At 45.9% G+C, this 22,400-nt stretch overlaps 1 protein-coding gene across 1 annotated transcript in view; it reads left to right on the forward strand.

Moving 5' to 3' along the window:
* dcst2 (DC-STAMP domain containing 2) overlaps window positions 1–21,448 on the forward strand; it is a 36,402-nt gene extending 14,954 nt beyond the window's left edge. The window contains exons 9-15 of the mRNA XM_061718093.1: window positions 659–823; window positions 1,945–2,112; window positions 10,900–11,000; window positions 13,749–13,906; window positions 15,263–15,390; window positions 16,728–16,821; window positions 21,258–21,448. Coding sequence (XP_061574077.1) covers window positions 659–823; window positions 1,945–2,112; window positions 10,900–11,000; window positions 13,749–13,906; window positions 15,263–15,390; window positions 16,728–16,821; window positions 21,258–21,402 — 959 coding nt within the window. The 3' untranslated portion in view covers window positions 21,403–21,448. The remainder of the gene's footprint in view (window positions 1–658; window positions 824–1,944; window positions 2,113–10,899; window positions 11,001–13,748; window positions 13,907–15,262; window positions 15,391–16,727; window positions 16,822–21,257) is intronic.
* Window positions 21,449–22,400: the final 952 nt, after the last annotated feature.

A 22,400-nucleotide genomic window follows, 5' to 3' on the forward strand; every position in this document is an offset into this window, starting at 1 on the left:
TTGTAGCCACAGCTGCCCTGGGGCAGACTGACAGAAGCGTGGCTGCCATTCCGCGCCAAACGGCCCCTCCGACCACCACCAACAGCTGATCGATGTAGTCACAATCTCCCTGATGGAATGTAAACATGGTGACTCTGCCCCGGAACAACCCTTCCCCCTCCAGATCACCCGTGGACCTGTTTTCAGAACTGACCGAGCCGCCTGATAACACCAAGGACATTGGCTGAGGCAGCTCTGAGCGTGTCCATGGACTTACCGCTGCACACACACTTGCTGATAACCACCTCCCTCATTCTCAACGCCTTCCCGGCTATAAGTCTTGTGAAGTTGATGTAAATTTGTCATGTGCTTTCTGTGCTGAGGTGTTTTTTTGCACTTTCTCACTCTGTACTTATACACAGTGTGAAGATGCCTTTTTCTTCCCTCCTCCCTCCCCCACCCCCAACGTCACCCTTTCTCTGCTTTGTTCCGGTTTCGGGTCGCTGCTCGTTGTGGTCGACCGGCCAGCAGCTGAGCGGATTTACTGTACTTGTATTGCTGCTTAGTTGTCCTGAATTGCCCCTCGGAGATGAATGAAGTTTCTCTGAATCTGAATCTGAATCTGAATGTGAGATGCAGTGCTGTACGGTAACCATGGTAACCAGGTCTCCCGTCTCAGTGTCGTTCCAGCTGTCGGGCGCGGAGCGGCGGTCGGTGGTGAAGGGCGTGGCCTCCGTCCTCCGACACCTGCTGATGGGCGTCCTGCTGGTGGGACTGGACTTCCTGCTGTTCTGGATCCTGGACCAGGTCCAGCACCAGCTGAAGGGGGACGTGGTGGCCCGAGGTGAGACCTGTCCCTGTAGGGGACGTGGTGGCCCGAGGTGAGACCTGTCCCTGTAGGGGGACGTGGTGGCCCGAGGTGTGACCTGTCCCTGTAGGGGACGTGGTGGTGGAGGTGAGACCTGTCCCTGTAGGGGGACGTGGTGGCCCGAGGTGAGACCTGTCCCTGTAGGGGACGTGGTGGTGGAGGTGAGACCTGTCCCTGTAGGGGACGTGGTGGCCCGAGGTGAGACCAGGGGGATGTGGTGGCCCGAGGTGAGACCGGGGGTAACCATGGTGACGCTCTGACGGGTACGGCCGGTAACCACGGTGACTCTGTCCCCCAGCTCCGGTCCTGCTGGCGGTCCAGGTGGACGGGTCCGGGGTCGTAACTGTTAGGTTCCTAAATCAATATAACATAAATTCATAACTTAGGAAAGACACAGAGACTGTGGAATGATCTTTAAGGCGCTCCTGCAGGAGGGGGAGAGCACACTGACAGAGCCGCTGACAGCAAATGCTTCCCAAAGACCCTCCCCTTGCATGAAGCTTTTTATTGAGAAAAGGGGTGACAGGAACATGACCATATTTGGTAGACAATGAACAATTAGAAGAAAACAAATACGGAGTTTCCAAACCTCGAGGTTTAAAACAGACACATATGTTACATGTGACATCTCATTTAAAGAGGATGCAGAAGCTTAAGCTTTATAAACCATAGGTCACTGGGGTCGAATGCCTTCTGGGGCTAAAACAGAAACTCTGAACAGATGCTTCCAAAGACACAATGGGTCAGTTTTTCCCAGGACAGCCGACTCCCCCCTGAGTATCTCCCAGGAAGTGGCTGCCCTGTCATCTGTTAGAGCATGTGATGGGGGTCTTGAAACAGATGCGTGCAGGCTAACCTTAAAAATACAATGGGACAGTTGTGGACAGCCGACCCCCCCTGACAGAAATCAGGAAGTGCTGCCCTGTCGTCTGCTAACATGTGATAAGAATGTGAAAAACAGTCAGCTCCCCAAGCTGACTTGATTCTGATTCCGATTCTGGTAGTTTTCATAAGGACAAACTTGTTCAAAAGTTTAATTAATCTCACAGTAACCATGGTGACGCTCTGGCGGTAACCATGGTGACTCTGTCCTCCAGCTCCGGTGCTGCTGGCGGTCCAGGTGGACGGGTCCGGTTACGCCTCAGACGTCTTCAGGGACCTGGTGTCCTCGTTCAACGTCCTGCAGGGAGGAAATGTCACCGTGATCAGCAGGAAGTGTCTGCTGGAGCCGTCGGAGCCGGACTACACCGCCTGTTTCCTGCTCGGTACGCCGTCACGCACTACACCACAACACCACAACACACACTTCAAACTCATTTAAAGGGGACCTATTATTATTCTCTTGTTTTAACAAATATAAAGTGGTCTCCCCCTCAGCCTGCCAACGCCAAAGGTGGAAAGCAACCAAATTCTGCAGTGTCTGTTAGGGGTGGGTATTGCCAAGGACCTCACGATACCTGAGTCACGATACGATACGATATTGCGATATTGCGATATCCAAATTTTGCGATATATTGCGATGTTATATAAAGTTTGCTGAAAACTGTAAAAAGCTTTATGGATCTTAAAATCCGAGTTGCACGTTCATCAGATTATAGTGACAATTCATGGGACAAAGTCAAAGCAATGTTTTATTATAACTATACAAGCTAAAGTTACAACATATTTGTATATGTTTTTCATATTATTTACATCATATGAAATTAACATTAAATTTAGTATGAGGTTGCTTTAATTATGTGGCAAATGATAATAAACACAAGAAATGAATGAATGAATGAATGAAAGCTTTATTCCGAACATGGGAAAACATAAAGAAAGATGGTACTTCAATGAAAAATAGATATTTTATTCAACTTTGCCGCTGATCATACAAAAAGTAAATAACATGTCCTATCTAAAACCAAGGACAGGCACAGGGATCAGTCAGTCTAGATATAAATCCATAAATAAATAAACCTCTGTCCATTATTTTTCATTTTTTAAGGACAGGCAATTGTGTTATATAAAAAATAAATTATAAAATGAAATAAAACGTGAAATAAAACCTGAGCTCAGTGCAGGGCCCTCCCAGGGTTGGTAGAGAGTGGCAATGCCCAGGACTGTCACTTAGGTAGGAGCACTGGGTGATATAATGGGAAAAAAATCGGGGATAAAAAATATTAAAAAAAAAAAAAAAATCGATATTCAAATTTTAATAATAATAATAATAATAATACATTTTATTTATATAGCGCTTTTCTGGGCACTCAAAGACGCTTTACATTAAAACAAAACACATAATACAAATTACAATTACACAGGACAGTACAAAAGGACACAACATGAGACAGGACATTAATCACACATTAAAAGCAGTTCTGTAAAGGTGAGTTTTGAGATGGGATTTGAATGCTGGGAGGTCAGTACAGTCACGGATGTTCTTGGGGAGGGAGTTCCAGAGGGTGGGTGCAGCGATGGAGAAGGCCCTGTCGCCCCAGGTCCGGTGCTTGGTTCTGACTGGAGGGGACAGGAGGTTGGCGTCAGAGGAGCGGAGGCTGCGGGAGGGAGTGTAGCGGTGGAGCAGGTCGGTGAGGTAGCAGGGGGCCTGGTTGTGGAGGGCTTTGTGGGTGAGGAGAAGGATTTTGAAGTGGATCCGTTGAGGGATGGGGAGCCAGTGGAGCTTCTGGAGGACTGGGGTGATGTGGTCTCTGGAGCGGGTGTGGGTGAGCAGGCGGGCGGCAGAGTTTTGAATGTATTGGAGTTTATTGAGGACCTTGGAAGTTGAACCGTAGAGGATGCTGTTGCAGTAGTCGAGTCTTGAGGTGATGAAGGCGTGGATCAAGGTTTCAGCGGTAGAGAAGGAGAGTGATGGACGGAGACGGGCAATATTTTTGAGGTGGAAGAAAGCAGTCCTTGTGATGTGGTTCACATCACAAGGACTGCTTTGAAACTGCAAGGGTGATTTTGAATCGATATTGAATCAGCTGGAAAAGTATTGCGATATACCCACCCCTAGTGTCTGTACAGCCGCCCGGATGATCCATCCAGTGTGATGTGGATCTACGAGCCAATAAGATTCTGATCCCCAAAGTTACGGAACCAAAATGTGATTTCGATAGTTTGTCCTCCGATGCTGAAACCACAACTAACTCCACCGGCCGGAGCTTCCTCCATTTTTTCGTAGCGGAGTATCGTGTCGTTCAGGCAGCGAATCAGCACAGAGCCTCATTATCATAGCCCCGCCCACTCAGAATCCTGCATAGATAATGAGGTTAGAGAATGGGAAGATAAAGACATGGATCAGAGGCTGAATTTCTAATTTATTTAGCAAAAACAATCAAAAGCTTGTTTTTAAGACATTCAAGGCCTGTTTAAAATAGGTATTAGATGCTATAATAGATCCCCTTTAACTTCAGTTACCAATGTGTTATAAAAGGGTTCATCGGTGGTGGTAACCTACATGTAGCGGTCATTGGGGGGAGTAACTTGCTTCTTGTTGCTGATGGCTGCAGTAATAACAAACATTCTCTATTTGGCTGTTTAATTTCATGAAAGTCGCGGCGGGAGGCAAAACTCTCCTCTTGTCTCCTTGTCGTTGGAGTCCAGGAGAGTTCACCTGGTAAACGTTCCTTTGCCGTTTTATTTCCCAGATCCGTGTCGTCTCCTCGCTGTCTGCTGGTTTTACTTTCTTTTGTTGCTTGTTGTGTCTGGTTTTATGTCTGGTGGTGGTTGGAGGAACAGATTTACGGAGACAATATTCTACATTTACGATGTCAAAGCTGGAGATTTAACACCGTAAACATCTCAGCTATGAATGTTGCTGATCCGGAGGAACCGGTTCATTCTACTAGACTCTGACCTTGTTTATTTCAAGGTCAACAACGTCTGGGCTTTGGATCCAGTGAACTGAAACTGCTGCAGTTGTTTCTGAATCCAGGAGTGTGTGAGGAGTGTGTGAGGAGTGTGTGGAGTGTGTGAGGAGTGTGTGAGGAGTGTATGAGGAGTGTGTGAGGAGTGTGAGGAGTGTGTGAGGAGTGTGTGAGGAGTGTGTGAGGAGTGTGTGAGGAGTGTGTGAGGAGTGTGTGAGGAGTGTGTGAGGAGTGTGTGAGGAGTGTGTGAGGAGTGTATGAGGAGTGTGTGAGGAGTGTGTGAGGAGTGTGAGGAGTGTGTGAGGAGTGTGTGAGGAGTGTATGAGGAGTGTATGAGGAGTGTGTGAGGAGTGTGTGAGGAGTGTGTGAGGAGTGTGTGAGGAGTGTGTGAGGAGTGTGTGAGTGAGGAGTGTGTGAGGAGTGTGTGAGGAGTGTATGAGGAGTGTGTGAGGAGTGTGTGAGGAGTGTGTGAGGAGTGTATGAGGAGTGTATGAGGAGTGTATGAGGAGTGTATGAGGAGTGTGTGAGGAGTGTGTGAGGAGTGTGTGAGGAGTGTGTGAGGAGTGTGTGAGTGAGGAGTGTGTGAGGAGTGTGTGAGGAGTGTGTGAGGAGTGTGTGAGTGAGGAGTGTGTGAGGAGTGTGTGAGGAGTGTGTGAGGAGTGTGTGAGTGAGGAGTGTGTGAGGAGTGTGTGAGGAGTGTGTGAGGAGTGTGTGAGGAGTGTGAGGAGTGTGTGAGGAGTGTGTGAGGAGTGTGAGGAGTGTGTGAGGAGTGTGTGAGGAGTGTGTGAGGAGTGTGTGTGTGAGGAGTGTGTGAGGAGTGTGTGAGGAGTGTGTGAGGAGTGTGTGAGGAGTGTGTGAGGAGTGTGAGGAGTGTGTGAGGAGTGTATGAGGAGTGTGTGAGGAGTGTGTGAGGAGTGTGTGAGGAGTGTATGAGGAGTGTATGAGGAGTGTGTGAGGAGTGTGTGAGGAGTGTGTGAGGAGTGTGTGAGGAGTGTGTGAGTGAGGAGTGTGTGAGTGAGGAGTGTGTGAGGAGTGTGTGAGGAGTGTGTGAGGAGTGTGTGAGGAGTGTGTGAGTGAGGAGTGTGTGAGGAGTGTGTGAGGAGTGTGTGAGGAGTGTGTGAGGAGTGTGAGGAGTGTGTGAGGAGTGTGTGAGGAGTGTGAGGAGTGTGTGAGGAGTGTGTGAGGAGTGTGTGAGGAGTGTGAGGAGTGTGTGAGGAGTGTGTGAGGAGTGTGAGGAGTGTGTGAGGAGTGTGTGAGGAGTGTGTGAGGAGTGTGTGAGGAGTGTGTGAGGAGTGTGTGAGGAGTGTGAGGAGTGTGTGAGGAGTGTGTGAGGAGTGTGTGAGGAGTGTGTGAGGAGTGTGAGGAGTGTGTGAGGAGTGTGTGAGGAGTGTGTGAGGAGTGTGTGAGGAGTGTGTGAGGAGTGTGTGAGGAGTGTGTGAGGAGTGTGAGGAGTGTGTGAGGAGTGTGTGTGAGGAGTGTGTGTGTGAGGAGTGTGTGAGGAGTGTGTGAGGAGTGTGTGTGTGAGGAGTGTGTGAGGAGTGTGTGTGAGGAGTGTGTGAGGAGTGTGTGTGAGGAGTGTGTGAGGAGTGTGTGTGAGGAGTGTGTGAGGAGTGTGTGTGAGGAGTGTGTGAGGAGTGTGTGAGGAGTGTGTGTGTGAGGAGTGTGTGAGGAGTGTGTGAGGAGTGTGTGAGGAGTGTGTGAGGAGTGTGTGAGGAGTGTGTGAGGAGTGTGTGAGGAGTGTGTGAGGAGTGTGTGAGGAGTGTGTGAGGAGTGTGTGAGGAGTGTGTGAGGAGTGTGTGAGGAGTGTGAGGAGTGTGTGAGGAGTGTGTGAGGAGTGTGAGGAGTGTGTGAGGAGTGTGTGAGGAGTGTGTGAGGAGTGTGTGAGGAGTGTGTGAGGAGTGTGTGAGGAGTGTGTGAGGAGTGTGTGAGGAGTGTGAGGAGTGTGTGAGGAGTGTGTGAGGAGTGTGTGAGGAGTGTGTGAGGAGTGTGTGAGGAGTGTGTGAGGAGTGTGAGGAGTGTGTGAGGAGTGTGTGTGAGGAGTGTGTGTGTGAGGAGTGTGTGAGGAGTGTGTGTGAGGAGTGTGTGAGGAGTGTGTGAGGAGTGTGTGTGTGAGGAGTGTGTGAGGAGTGTGTGTGAGGAGTGTGTGAGGAGTGTGTGTGAGGAGTGTGTGAGGAGTGTGTGTGAGGAGTGTGTGAGGAGTGTGTGTGAGGAGTGTGTGAGGAGTGTGTGAGGAGTGTGTGTGTGAGGAGTGTGTGAGGAGTGTGTGAGGAGTGTGTGAGGAGTGTGTGAGGAGTGTGTGAGGAGTGTGTGAGGAGTGTGTGAGGAGTGTGTGAGGAGTGTGTGAGGAGTGTGTGAGGAGTGTGTGAGGAGTGTGTGAGGAGTGTGTGAGGAGTGTGTGAGGAGTAGGGATGGGCGGTATGGACTAAAAAATGTATCACGATAATTTCTGGCATTTATCCCGATAACAATAAAAATGACAATAAAAAAAATACCAATTCAACTCTACTTTTGTAACTATAAATCTATCACCACATTCAGTCTTTGGAGCCAAAACACTGCTGTAAAAGATACTAAATACTAAACTACACCAATTACATTGAATTGATAAAAACCAATTAAATTAGTAACACCTGCTGCAGAACTGTAATGACTATCCTATTTTTTTCAGACTCCTTTCTTTCTTTCTTTCTTTCTTTCTTTCTTTCTTTCTTTCTTTCTTTCTTTCTTTCTTTCTTTCTTTCTTTCTTTCTTTCTTTCTTTCTTTCTTTCTTGCTCATTTCTTTCTTGCTCATTTCTTTCTTTCTTTCTTTCTTTCTTTCTCGCTCATTTCTTTCTTTCTTTCTTTCTTTCTCGCTCATTTCTTTCTTTCTTTCTTTCTTTCTTTCTTTCTTTCTTTCTTTCTTTCTCGCTCATTTCCTTCCTTCCTTCCTTCCTTCCTTCCTTCCTTCCTTCCTTCCTTCCTTACTTCCTTCACGCACACGTACGTTGTAAATCAGCTTTACACAAAAACATTTTTTTTTTTGACGGTTTATCGTGAACGGTAAACGGTGTGTGTGATTGTAGCGGCCCTGGGAGTCTCAGGCCTCAGAAACGAGGAGAATCTCCTGGACTGTAAAGATGGTTCGTGTGGAACTGCTTCCTGGTTTCACCTCCAGGCGGCAGCTCTGCTCTGACACCCGGAGGAAATAAAAACCTGCTCTGAAACCTGGAGGAAATAAGAACCTGCTCTGAAACCTGGAGGGAATAAAAACCTGCTCTGAAACCTGGAGGAAATAAAAACCTGCTCTGAAACCTGGAGGGAATAAAAACCTGCTCTGAAACCTGGAGGAAATAAAAACCTGCTCTGAAACCTGGAGGAAATAAAAACCTGCTCTGAAACCTGGAGGAAATAAAAACCTGCTCTGAAACCTGGAGGAAATAAAAACCTGCTCTGAAACCTGGAGGAAATAAAAACCTGCTCTGAAACCTGGAGGAAATAAAAACCTGCTCTGAAACCTGGAGGAAATAAAAACCTGCTCTGAAACCTGGAGGGAATAAAAACCTGCTCTGAAACCTGGAGGAAATAAAAACCTGCTCTGAAACCTGGAGGAAATAAAAACCTGCTCTGAAACCTGGAGGAGATAAAAACCTGCTCTGAAACCTGGAGGAAATAAAAACCTGCTCTGAAACCTGGAGGAAATAAAAACCTGCTCTGAAACCTGGAGGAAATAAACACCAGTGTGAGTTTCCGATGTTATCGCCGGCTGAGGCGCCGCGCTGACGGAGTGTCTCTGAGGAATCTGACAAACATGACAAGTATGTCCCGGTCATGACGGTAACTCATCCAGCAGAGACGAGGTGATGACTGACGTTAACGCAGGAATAAATCTCCTTCAGGTGTCTGAGTTTAGAACAGAGAAACACTGTTAGGTAAAGCTGAGCTGAGTAGGGTAACACGAGTTTAAAGTGTTGAAACCAGATCAGAATCTATCTACGAGCCACTTCTGAGCTTTTATATTCCTGCTCCTCAAACTGGGACAGACGCTCGTGAAAACAGCAATGACAGGAGTTCAGAACCCGTCACACATCTGGCCACATCTGCCCCCTCAGCGTAAACTGGGTCAAAGCAGAGTTCCAGAGATCTGATGGTGGAAACAAGGTTCCCTCTCCGCGGAGTCACCTGAGTACCAGTCTGTTCCAGACGCCAGGTTTACTCCCAACTTGGCTGAAAAATATAGGACAGGGCGTTCTTGTTTTGACGAAATGAGGGTCTTTTTTCCCCCTAAACGTGCCCCAAAAGTCACCAAATATTTCACCAAGCCAGTCCTGGTGATAAATGTGATATTTAATGGTTTGCATTAATGGGCGTGGCCTAACGGCTCAACAGCGCCCCCTAGAAAACTTTGTGCCTCAAGCCCCACAATATGGTTTGACGTACATGCACGAAAATCGCTACACACCTGTATCGCAACTTAAAGAAAAGTCTCTTGGCGCCATGGCCGAAACCCAACAGGAAGTCGGCCATTTTGAATTAATCGTGTAATTTTGGCGAAATTTATGCCATTTCTTCGGCCGTTAATACGGCCCGAACTGTAACGTGCACCCAGGTGTGTTATACATCTCCATCCTGTGACTACGCGCATTACTTTTCTCAGTCAAAAGCGTTACCGTGGCGACGCTAGACGACAAAAAGCGCGCCCCCCCTTCATCTGATTGGTCGTTATCTGATAGTTCCTATTTTCTGCCGTAACTTTTTAATGGTTTGATATAGAGAATCGTGGGTGGTGTCATTGGACTCGGTTTTGAGTCCTTGACCTTTATTGGGGAAAATTGCACGCACGAGGGCCCGTTCATCGCTGCTTGCAGCTTTAATTTGGGCTCCAGGGCTCCAAACGGCTGGAAAATGATTCTCGTGGTGGCTGAAAGCTAAGAGGCCCAAAGATGACAGCGAGCCTACTGGTTCACTGTAAACGTCTTAAAGGGGACCTATTATGGATCTAATACCTATTTTAAACAGGCCTTGAATGTCTTAAAAACAAGCTTTTGATTGTTTTATCTAAATAAATGAGAAATTCAGCCTCTGATCCATGTCTTTATCTTCCCATTCTCTAACCTCATTATCTATGCAGGATTCTGAGTGGGCGGGGCTATGATAATGAGGCTCTGTGCTGATTGGCTGCCTGAATGACGCGATGCACCGCTACGAAAAAATGGAGGAAGCTCCGGCCGGTGGAGTTAGTTGTTAGTGGTTTCAGCATCGGAGGCAAACCGATGTAAATCACATTTTGGTTTCCGTAACTTTGGGGATCAGAATGTTATTGTCTCGTAGATCCACATCACACTGACAGGATCATCTGGGCGGCTGTACAGACTCTGCAGAATCTGGTTGTTTCCTCCTTCTCTGAGTTGCTGAGGGGAGACCACTTTATAAATGTTAAAGCAAGAAAAAAACACTTTATATATGTTAAAGCAAGAAAAAACCTGTTTTTCAGAATAGGTCCCCTTTAAACCGGCCAATCAGATGAGCAGAAAGGAGGCCTGGTTCTGTCAGTCTGTCCCGTCTGCAGGTTGAGCTCTGACCTCCAGATGTGCAGCAGCTGCTCTCAGGTTCTCTCTCCTCCAGATGTGCAGCAGCTGCTCTCAGGTTCTCTCTCCTCCAGATGTGCAGCAGCTGCTCTCCGGTTCTCTCTGACCTCCAGATGTGCAGCAGCTGTTCTCAGGTTCTCTCTCCTCCAGATGTGCAGCAGCTGTTCTCAGGTTCTCTCTCTGATCTCCAGATGTGCAGCAGCAGCTGCTCTCAGGTTCTCTCTCCTCCAGATGTGCAGCAGCTAATCTCAGGTTCTCTCTCTGATCTCCAGATGTGCAGCAGCTGTTCTCAGGTTCTCTCTCCTCCAGATGTGCAGCAGCTGCTCTCAGGTTCTCTCTCTCCTCCAGATGTGCAGCAGCTGTTCTCAGGTTCTCTCTCTGATCTCCAGATGTGCAGCAGCTGTTCTCAGGTTCTCTCTCTGATCTCCAGATGTGCAGCAGTTGCTCTCAGGTTCTCTCTCTCTCCTCCAGATGTGCAGCAGCTGCTCTCAGGTTCTCTCTCTCTCCTCCAGATGTGCAGCAGCTGCTCTCAGGTTCTCTCTCTGACCTCCAGATGTGCAGCAGCTGTTCTCAGGTTCTCTCTCCTCCAGATGTGCAGCAGCTGCTCTCAGGTTCTGCTCTGTGTTCTGTGTGCAGGTTTCCTGCTGGGTCTGGCTCTGCTCGTGTCCCTGACCGGAGGATTGGTCCAGCGCTGCAGACGCCTGGTCTGTGCGTTCTACCACCCGGAGAGGGAGCAGGTACAAAACTCACACGGGTGTTCGTGGTCACAACGTTCTGACACGAGGACGGATGGACAGATTTGTTCACAATAATCAGAAGATACAATTTAACTTGCTGATTCTTTTTGTCAGACAAAAACATTTAAGTTTTTAAATACCTGACATGTTTCAGTGATTCCTTCCGCCTTCATCAGAGTCTCCCATATTTTTCATCCATATTTCTTTTCTGAATTAGTGCAGCGCTGGCACTTTGTCCCAATAAAAGCAGCACTGACTACGTTTCCAGCATCAATAACCCTTTTATAACCGGAATATTAGCAAATATTATGGGCCATATTATGGGTAGGACATTTGTGTCTTTATCATTTAATCAAAAAAGAAATTGCTTCAAAAAGAAAAAAATATTTTCAATGCAAAAAAATCACTTCAATTAAAAAAAAAAACGTTTTCAATCAAAGAAAAAAAGTGTGTGAATGCAAAAAAATATTTGAGACCCAAAAAATTGCATTTGAACACTTTTTTTCATCCGCCCACTGCGGGATGTTTGTGTCAAAATGATTCAATCAAAAAAAAAAGACTTCAAAACTTTTTTCACTTCAATCAACAAAAAAAATCACTTCAAATCGAAAAAAATATTTTAAATCCAAAAAAGTGTTCAAATGCAATTTTTTGGGTCAACACTTTTTTTCTTTGATTGAATTTTTTTTTTGATTGAAATTATTTTTTTTTTAAATTGATAATATATTTTTTGATTGAAGCTATCTTTTTTTTGATTAAATAATTAAGACACAAATCTACCTCCATAAAGAAGAAGCCCAAAGCTGTGGACCTGGAAGCTCCGCCCCCTCCTGCTCTCCAAGGAAAGCAGTGTTTTGATGCGTCCGTCACGGCCGTGAGTGCAGGTGAACCGAGGAGGAGAGTCTGCTGGTGGAAGCTTTCTGAGCAGGAGTTATGTGAAGAATGTGAAGAATGTGTAGCATGAAGGTTTAGGAAGGAAGCAGGTCTGAACTCGTCAGGATCAGATGGGGAACAGAGTTCCAGATCCAACACAGATCCAGATACATCAGTGCTGCCTGAAACCACGACAGATTCACCTCAGAAAGATCTGGATCCATGTGGACTCTGGTCAGAATCACTTAATAAATCTGACGCTGGAGACCAACCAGGAACCAGGAACCACCTGAACAAACCGGCCGGTCGGCTGACACGTCGGTTTATTGGGACGCGTGTAGGACTGGGTATCGATTAAACTGTCAAGAATCGATACGATTCTGATTCCTGAGATTCAGAATCGATTATCAAGATCTGATCCGATTCGATTCCGATATTGATTTGGGTTAGTGTTATTAAAACAGTTTTTTGAGCTGTTGCATGAATGATATGACTGTAGTTCTGCAACATATTAATACTAGTATTATATTGACATTCAACAGCAAGTATTGCAGCTAATGATGCTGTAAGGACCAATCAGCTCCCAGAATGCTGATAGAACTGAAACAGAAACATCGTGGGGCAGAATTATCAAACAGATCCGTTTTATTTTTTCCCAGATTCCGTTTAAATTTTTTCCATTTTCGTCTATCTCAGTTTTTAATTTTTGAGAATTTGGTTTTTAGCATTTTATGCAAATGTAACCCCAAGACAGTATATAAAGTAATGAAATATAGACAATTCATGCAATTATAACTGGAAACTTTAATGTTTTCATACCTTTAAACATATTTAAAGGCAAAAACATGGCAGTAGTTATTCTAGTGTCCAACAAAACATATAAGTTAGGGGATAGGGGATAAATAAAGACCTTCCCTTTATGATGCACTTAAGACAGTAAAACAAAAAATACTTTAGAGAAAAAAAACACAAAAAAAGATGGTTAAATAATAGTTAAAATAGGCATCATAAAAACATGATAAAAGCAGCAGAATGTAGCATAAACCAAAACAAAGAGCATCTGGATATCTAGTATGTACAGTGTACTTGTACATGTAGAGACGTTGATGGTACTGGGTCAGCAGCTGTTTCCATCTCAGCTATGAGTTAGGTTTTTAATCTTTTTAAAGTTTTAAATCCCCCCCCCAGCTGTCCATCTTAGCTGATATTGTTATGGTTTGGGTGAATACAGTAATCCCTGGTTTTCCGCGGGGGTTACGTTCCAAGAAGAACCCGCGATAAGTGAAATCTGTGAAGTAGTAACCTTTATTTTTTTTTCAATTATTATACAAGGCTTCAGATTGCAGAGATCAGCATCAGAACCGCCCTCCCCCACGGACCCGAGTAACTGGATCTGAACGGGAGAATCGGTGCAGAACGTTTGGTCGACATTATGGGTTTTGGAGAAAAATTGCAAACTTAAATTTGGCCAGCTGTTTTACGTACATGTACATGTACGGTACATATTAAACCGTAACGTTATTGACACACAGGAAGTGAATAAGCGGGGAAACTGTTTAGCCAATCAGAACACGATGCAAATCAGTGAAGCAGCGAGACGTAAAGTTGAACCGCGTTGTAGCGAGGGATTACTGTTCTGGGCCTTGAGCTTTTCCCCAGAACAGAAGTCTCTACTTGGTTGGTGTAACATGGAATCACATGTGTGTGGATCCTCATCTTTGAAGAGAACTGACTGGATTTAAGAGATTTAATGGCTTTGACCCGGATATAGAACTTTCTCAAATGTCTTTTTAGCATCGAAGCTCCTGTTTTATAGTTGGATATGTTTGCCGGTGTGCTGACGTCGTCCCGGGCCTGGCGTCTCTGTTTTCCCAGGAGAGGATCCTCTTCCTCCACCAGCAGATCCTGGACCAGAGGACGGCGCTGGGCCGAGCGCTGAGGAGGAGTGTGGTCAGAAACCAGGCCGACCGGGAGGACGACGGAGGAGGAGGAGGAGGAGGAGGAGAGAGTCTGCTCCAAACCCTGCTGACGCGGTACCAACACACTCACCTCCGAGGTTGTAGTGAGCATAGACGTATATACGTAGACGCCTCATAGACTGACGCTGCCTATTGTAGCTGACGTTCAGCGCGGCCGCCATCTTGGATGGGTCTCCAATGCGGCCCCAGTGCATTTATTCCTACTGAGGAAGGTTTTATCCCCGACTACAATCATCCATAACTCCCCAAATTCTTACCCGATTTTCACACGGTTTGGTTTGTTACAAACGGCAGAGATTTAGTTATGATACGGGACGCTGTCACACGTTAAAAATATGTGCTTTTATGCTGAAAGACTTTGTATTATGCTCTTTTACACAGACATATGGTATGGCATATTGATAAATGTATAAATTAAATTAATTTTATATTTTAATAAAGAAACACGTTTGATTGTTCATTTGAATTTATGAGTCATGAGCTGTCATTAGGCCATTATGTGAACGTTTTTATAAATGTAATGTCATTCTGTAACACATATACATACAAGCTCCCATATTTACTGTACCAGCTCAGTACACGTTTTTAAAGGCCTGGAAAAGTAAGCATTATAAATCCAGGTTATACTGCGGCAAAAAATTGCTTTTTAAAAAACTGGAAATCAGAAAAACCCCAGCACCCAAACAGTGGATCAATGAACTTGCATCTTATAGCACTCCAGAAAAAATACTGTATTCTGTTAGAAAAAAACTTTTTTTTGCCTTTATTGGACTAGCTTATGATCTGAATCATCTACTGCATTAATGAATGTGTTTTTCAGGCCTTGATTACTTACTTTATTATGCATTTGCTCCAGTATTTGTATGCATATGTGAAAAGAAGCTAAATTAATTTTTTTTTTTCTTTCTTATTAATATTATCTATTTATTTTTGTTTAATTATTGTTATGAAAAGTTAAAAAAGGGGAAAATATTGATATTTCTATTGTTATTTCAAATATATCTATTAAAAAAAAAAATCCAGGTCATTCCAGGGTCTTATACGACCCTGCTCAGCTTGAACTGGGGCTGGGGAGCTAAAACCCTTGAAAAAGAACTGTTTTGCAGCTTCTTGCATGTGCTGGCTGTAACTGTAACTCTGTACCTGTAACTGTAACTCTGTACCTGTAACTGTAACTCTGTAACTGTAACTCTGTAACTCCAGTGTAGTTCATTTAGCCTGGAGTGAGGAGACCCATCCAATATGGCGGCGACGCTGGATTACATTCCAGCATGTCATGAGGCGTCTACGTAGATATGTCTATGGTAGAGAGGCTGGAGCTTGGTTATACTGAGGTTGTAATGAGGTTGCAGATGGCCGGTCCTCCTTCCTCCCAGCTGTCTGCAGGGTCCTAACTCCCTCCATTTCCAGGTTCCCTGGAGCAGCTCACCTGTCCCGCCTGCTGGGCCCGTCCTCCGGCCTCACCTGTCTGGCCTGCGGTGAAGAGCTGAGAGCTGAGGACGCCGACACGGTCACCTGTGACGTCCCGCGCTGCTCAGGTAAACCTCACACTCAGAGCAGGATACGGTGGTGTCTCCGTCAGGGTTTCCAGTCCCTCGGTGTTCAGGTGAACCTCACACTCAGAGCAGGATACGTGGTGTCTCTGTCAGGGTTTCCAGGCCAGCGCTGTCCTCAGGGAGGTTGTTGGGTGAAACTCTAACAGACTGAGATTTGGTTCATCCTGCTGAGTCTAAACATTTTTATTCAGCGATAGCGGTTAAAGATGCAGCGGCGGTCCCGTCTCTACTCCACCTCCACCTCTACCTCCAGCTGTACGGTGACCCCACAGAGGGGCAGTCGTCCCTCCCGGTGGGAGCTTTCTTGTAGAATTCAGGCGTTGCTCGGTCTGAAGACGGCTCCCGTCCTCCAGGCTCCGGTCCACAGATAACAGATCCCTGGAGCGGGTTTCTGGTTCTGGTCCTGGAGGTTCTCTGGTCTGCAGGTTTCAGCCGTGTCCCAGCCTGACGACGGCTGTCCTGGCCGTCTCTGGTCCATCACCAACCCATGGTTGTTATTGATGCAGCTGCTGGTTATCAGAGTCCAGCCTGGTGAACATGAAGACAGAACTCTGCAGATGTTTCCTCCAGAGGCTGGTCCCTTTAGACCCACACAGATCCAGACCTGCAGGTCCTCTACAGACCACTAGGGTCCAGATCCAGACCTGCAGGTCCTCTACAGACCACTAGGGTCCAGATCCAGACCTGCAGGTCCTCTACAGACCACTAGGGTCCAGATCCAGACCTGCAGGTCCTCTACAGACCACTAGGGTCCAGATCCAGACCTGCAGGTCCTCTACTGACCACCAGGGTCCAGATCCAGACCTGCAGGTCCTCTACAGACCACTAGGGTCCAGATCCAGACCTGCAGGTCCTCTACAGACCACTAGGGTCCAGATCCAGACCTGCAGGTCCTCTACAGACCACTAGGGTCCAGATCCAGACCTGCAGGTCCTCTACAGACCACTAGGGTCCAGATCCAGACCTGCAGGTCCTCTACAGACCACTAGGGTCCAGATCCAGGTCCTCTAAACTGGACTTCTCCATCTCCATCTACTCTCATCTGATGCTCCAGTTGTTCTCCGACTCTTTAGTGTTTCTGTTTTGGTACATTGAGTTAATTCTGAATGATTCTTGTTAACATTTGGGAATTATAACGTCTGCTTGAGTTCTTGGTCCTCGTGCAGGTCCAGGTAAAACCCAAGCTGCTGCTCCGAGTCTCCTGCTGCCGGAGGAGCTGCTGGAGCTCTCTTTCCCTCATCTTTCCTCAGCTTCTCATCTTCTCGTCAGGTTCTGGTCAGGTTCTGGTCGGGGGTTTTACCACCGTCTTGTCTCCCCAGGGTCCTACTGCCAGCCGTGTTTCCTCAGCCTGGGCAGGACGTGCGGCGTCTGCCTGCGACCTCTGACCTTCCAGGAGGACGGAGACGAGGAGTTGTGAGTTCAGTCCTCTCACGTAATAACACATAATCACCCTGAAGCTCGTCTGCTTGGTTCTTCTGCTTCTTGTGAGCTGTAAGAGTTAAAGGGGGAACGTAAACTCAACCTTCACGTGAACATTCAGAGGATTTAAATACATTTTACTTATAAAACAACTGACCCATCGGTTAGGCCCGCCCCTCAGAACCAGAACCAAGTATCACATCTGCATAACTTCACCCTGCAGAGACATGAAGACAGAGTTGTTTAGAAGCACAACAAAGATCCTGAACTACAGATTAGAATAAGTCAGATGCAAAGTAACTAATGGCGCTTTTCCACTAGAACCTACTCGTCTCAACTTAGCCTGGTTTCTTTTCCACTACAATTCAGCACCTGGAGCAGAAGTAGGAGGTTGGAGAAGCTGCTGGGACGTATTTGATTGTGTATCTAAAGGAAGAAGACAACAACACTAAAGATGTAGAACCTGGAGGAGATGATAGATAAAGATGTAGAACCTGGAGGAGATGATAGATAAAGATGTAGAACCTGGAGGAGATGATAGATAAAGATGTAGAACCTGGAGGAGATGATAGATAAAGATGTAGAACCTGGAGGAGATGATAGATGTGCTGCTTTAATTCTCTCCTCAGCACCAGGTTTATGAACATCTGCACCTCAGAGTTGGATCATGAAACAGATTCTGCTGTCGTTGCTGCTGGAATCAAATGAACAAGAAGCCGTCAGAGTCTCTTTCTCTGATTTCCTCCTCCTGACTCAGACGTCTAACTCCCCTAGTGGAAAAGAACCAAACTGAGTGGAGGACAGTCGAGTGGTGGTGGAAAAGCGCCATTAGAGACATGAAACACTGACTACGTTTACATGCAGTCAAAATTGGGGTTATTGCTAATATTCCGGTTACTGAAACATTGGGAATATTCCGTTTCCATGGTAATTAATCATTCAGGATATCTGGATCAAACCAGCGACGCACGGAGAACGTGATGAGGTAATTACCGTCATTTCTGCTTCTTCTTCCTGGATCCAAATTCAAAACAAATGCTGCTTCAACTTTTCTCTCTCCTTCTTGTAAATCTTCTATCCCGGTACTTTCTACCGTCTACAAATGCAGAAATGTTCATATCCTTCATTACATTTATGAAGTGATTAGTCTCTTCTTAAAGATAAAAGCGATCTTTTTCTGAATGGTTTATCCGACTTTTCCGGTCACAGTGAATCAAAGAGATAAGGACAACTATTGTGCAAAAAACAAAAGAAATCACACATACACGAAGAAAAGAGTGCTGAAAGTTCACGACTGCTTCAAACCGGAAACCGGAAATGCGTTGCTACCAAGCGAACCAATCACAGCCCTCCAGGGCTCCAGACTAACTTTTTTCACTAGGAGCACAGTAGCCCCTAACTGAAAATTTTTAGGGGCACAATCAGAAATTTTAGGAGCGCACATCGTTTATCGACACGCTAACCAAATGTTTACATTTCTACTACATTTCAGTGTATTAATAATACGTATTTCATAATAGATTAATGAATTACCACAATGTGCTGTTTCAAATGCAGTGTTACATTTTATTGTGCGTTTTTAAAGATGCCGCAACATAAATAAACTGACAGCACCATTGCTGTCATTATATATAAAAAAAACATACATTCACATGATAAAAAAGTGCTTGGTAACAAAGTGCTTAGTAACCTTTCAGCCATGAATGTAACTGTTAAACACAGTACTTAACAAATGTACAAATATTGGGGGTACTGGCCAATAACATTTCCCTACTTGTGTCTTTACTAAAACCCTGAACTTACACCAGTCGACCAAATTCACTGCCTTCACTCAAATAACTAAGGATCTTACCAAGAAATATTCTTATTTCTAACCTAAAAATGCCATTACACCTGATAAAAGGTTAGGTGTTTTTCCCACATGTTAAAATTTAACTTTCATTTGTGTCAAGCAAATTTTAAGCAGTGTTCAAAATAAAATGATGAGACCTGCTGTATTGGAGCACATTTTCTTTTAGTTAAAACTGTAGCGGGGACAGATGTTTAGAGAAACCTATGTATGTACCGGGTGAAGGCTGATTTATGGTTCCGCGTTACAACAACGCAGAGCTCTGCGTCGATTTAAGGCGGAACCATAAATCAGGCTTTAGAGGGGGGACATATCGGAGAACAACCAGAAGAATATAGAGTGGATTAAAAATAAAAGTTAAGCACTGAGCTACATGTGTCTCCCGTCTGGGCCATTGCAGACTCATGGCCTGAGCATGATGTTACTAAAACCAAACATACCCGCCGCCTCTTTCTTCTAACTTTATGTGCGCGCCGCGGCGGCAGCGAGTTGTGTCGCATTAAATGTCGTCCGGGCGTAATACCTGCTTTGAGCTGGTGAAATTAAACGAAATAAATAAATAAATGAATAAATAAATAGATCCCCCAACTCATTCCCTTTCACACTCATTGGCCTGCAAATATGGGGGTTCATTGAGGCACCCCTTCAACGTTTAACGTGTAAAAAAAAAAAAAAAAAAAAAAAAAAAAAAAAACTGGCAAATTTACTGGTCGCACGTGTGCGAGTGGACATGAAATTCAGTCGCACATACTCAAATTTTGGTCGCAAAATGCGAGCATTTGGTCGCAGTCTGGAGCCCTGCCCTCTCCGTCTGCGTTTGGTCTGCGTCGCCTCGACGCGTAGTTACAATTTGTGGGAGGTGACGCCGTCACTGACGCCGTCACTGACGGCGTCAGTGACGGCGTCAGCGACGGCGTGTGGTACGGTTGACGCGACCACACGCCGTAGGCACAGCGTCGTTTTGGCGCAGAACCAGAACTCAGCCTTTATTGGTGTTTAGATGGCCGTGCAAAACCGGGTTGTTGCTAATATTCCGGTTTTAAAGGGTTATTGATTTATGGAAACACAGTCATTGCTAGAACGCCAGAACCTCCACCGACCCCCACTCAGCTCCGTCTTCCATCTTTCCCTCAGCGACTCCTCTGACGACGAGCAGCTCAGTCTGTGGTCGGCGGCGCTGGCCTCTCCCCGGATCAGCGGCACCGGCGCCAGGAGGCTGATGGAGGCCGGGATCGCCATGGCAACGCCCCCCAGAGATACAGCCCAGAGCCAGAGAGACTCCGAGCTCAGGTAGGACCGTCTGGGTCAGCAGAGTTCTGCTGGTCTAGACCAGTCTGGACAACATTCTCAGTGTTTTCAGTTGTTTTAAGTCTTAAATACAACATACAGACCAATAATAATATAACTAATGCCTTTTTAAGAAGGTTTTAACCAGCAGATCTACAACCTCAAACACATAAACAGTTTAGCTCGTACCCAATTGATAGAGTACATTTTTTTATACATTTGGTTAACCTCCTGAGACCCGGGCTTTTGTTTGATGTGCATTGTTTACGTCTCCTTAATATCTGGGATCAGTAGGACCTAATTTTTGTTGAAATTACATTTTTTCTTTCTATGTGCTGCTGAACTAATGGCCTCACATGAGGACAATGGGTTTATTTTCTCTCTATTTCCCTTTCTTGGTCCTGCTCTGCATCCTTGCACATCCTGGTCAGGTTCTAATAATAAAAATATGATACATTTTATTTGCAATATACTCAGCATTTTGAATGAAATAAAGTGCTACAGAGTAAAAACATGGGTATTAGGTTATATATCTATATCATTTATATTTATATATCATTTTCAATTGTTTTCTTTCCTATTACAAGGAAATAAAAAATTGCTTCACTGGCAGATTATTCTACTTATTTCTAGTGAAAATGTGCTTTAAACAAATGGAAATCTAAAAACAAGTATTTTAAGTGTAATTAGACTTATTTTGACTAGAAATTTGACATTTGGGCAAGAAATAAAGACAAATGTTCTTGGAAAGAACTTATGTGTTTGCAGTGAAGATAGACCTGATGTCCTCAAACGAGTACTTCATGTTTACAGACGTTGTAGCTTGCTAATATTACTCAAATATATCAAAAAAGCATGCCATGTGAAGCTGCAGACGTTATTGTGCATAAATATACTAGTTTCAATCATAAAATTAGGTTAGGATTTTTACCTTGTCCATATTTCTGTCGGGAGCTCCATAGAAGACTTTCATTGAGATCTTGCTTTTTCCCAAATGAGTGTAATTTCATGATGAGACCACTAGATGGTGCAGGCGGGGGTCCCGGATGAGGACAATGGGTCAATGTTCGTACAAATGAAGTATCATGGCGCAGAACAGCAGAAATGTAATGTCCTCATATGAGAACGCAGAGTCTCAGGAGGTTAAATCATATTTCACAAAATCAGTCTGGATCCAGGGATCAGACTGATCCAGACTGATCCAGACCTGATCCGGACTGATCCAGGGAACCTGGTTCTGGTTCTTCTATCTGTCTCCTCACGTCTCACGTCTGTTTTCTTCTGTTTTCTGCAGTGAGTTAGACATGACGTACCAGGACCGGTCCGGTTCAGACTCTGACTCCGACAGCGACACCACCTTCCACTCCGCCCTGAGTGAAGCTCTGGACTCGGTCCTGGTGCACCGGCCCGGTGACCCGGTCCATGCCCCGCCCCTTTAGGCCCCGCCCCATTACCCCTCCAGGCCACGCCCCTTTAGGCCAGGCCCCGGGACTCCGGGGGCCGCAGAACCCTCCAGGATCCTCCTGGACCCTGAAGCAGCAGGTCATGTTTGTGATGAAAGTTCTCTAGTTACAGATAAATAAATGATCATAAATTCAGTCGTGATGTTTAAGGATGACTGTGTCGAGTGTTTAAAAGGATTTCCTGGTGGTGATCGATAAAAACCACCGATAGTCGGCTTTAATGTGACCAGAGCTTCAACTGTCCGTTTACTGCACAAGAACTGAGACTGAAGACGTCAAGACACGCAGACGAGGAGTTTGTTCACATTCTGAGTTTTGGAGCAGCTGGAACGCTGAACAACCTGAGCTGAACAACCTGAGCTGAACAACCTGAGCTGAACAACCTGAGCTGAACACGGCGGGTGGAGCAGGTGGAGATAGACCATGAAGAGATTGTGAAGTGTTAGTGAAGCGTTACCCTGCGTTCACACTGAAAGCATCAAAAATCTCCGGATCCCTGCATCGCACTGCTTGGTGGATTCACACTGAAAGCTGCTGCACTGTCCACGCTGCAGTGGGCGGAGCTAACGCTGCAATGGGCGGAGCTAAAGCTGCAGTGGGCGGAGCTAAAGGTACAGTGGGCGGAGCTAAAGGTACGGTGGGCGGGGCTAACGCTGCAGTGGGCGGAGGTAAAGCTGCAGTGGGCGGGGCTAAAGCTGCAGTGGGCGGGGCTAAAGCTGCAGTGGGCGGGGCTAAAGCTGCAGTGGGCGGGGCTAAAGCTGCAGTGGGCGGGGCTAAAGCTGCAGTGGGCGGGGCTAAAGCTGCAGTGGGCGGGGCTAAAGCTGCGCTGCAGAACTGGAGGGAACAAAGTGCATATAGTCTACATATCTACATATATCTGCACATCTTCAGTTTCCTATTTCACCATAGATCACACTTTGGGACGTCTTCTTTATATTTTAACGTTATTTCAGCATAGATAAGATCCAGCGAGC

Source organism: Cololabis saira, chromosome 3 (genome assembly GCF_033807715.1).
Source record: "Cololabis saira isolate AMF1-May2022 chromosome 3, fColSai1.1, whole genome shotgun sequence".
NCBI classification, from domain to species: Eukaryota; Metazoa; Chordata; class Actinopteri; order Beloniformes; family Belonidae; genus Cololabis; species Cololabis saira.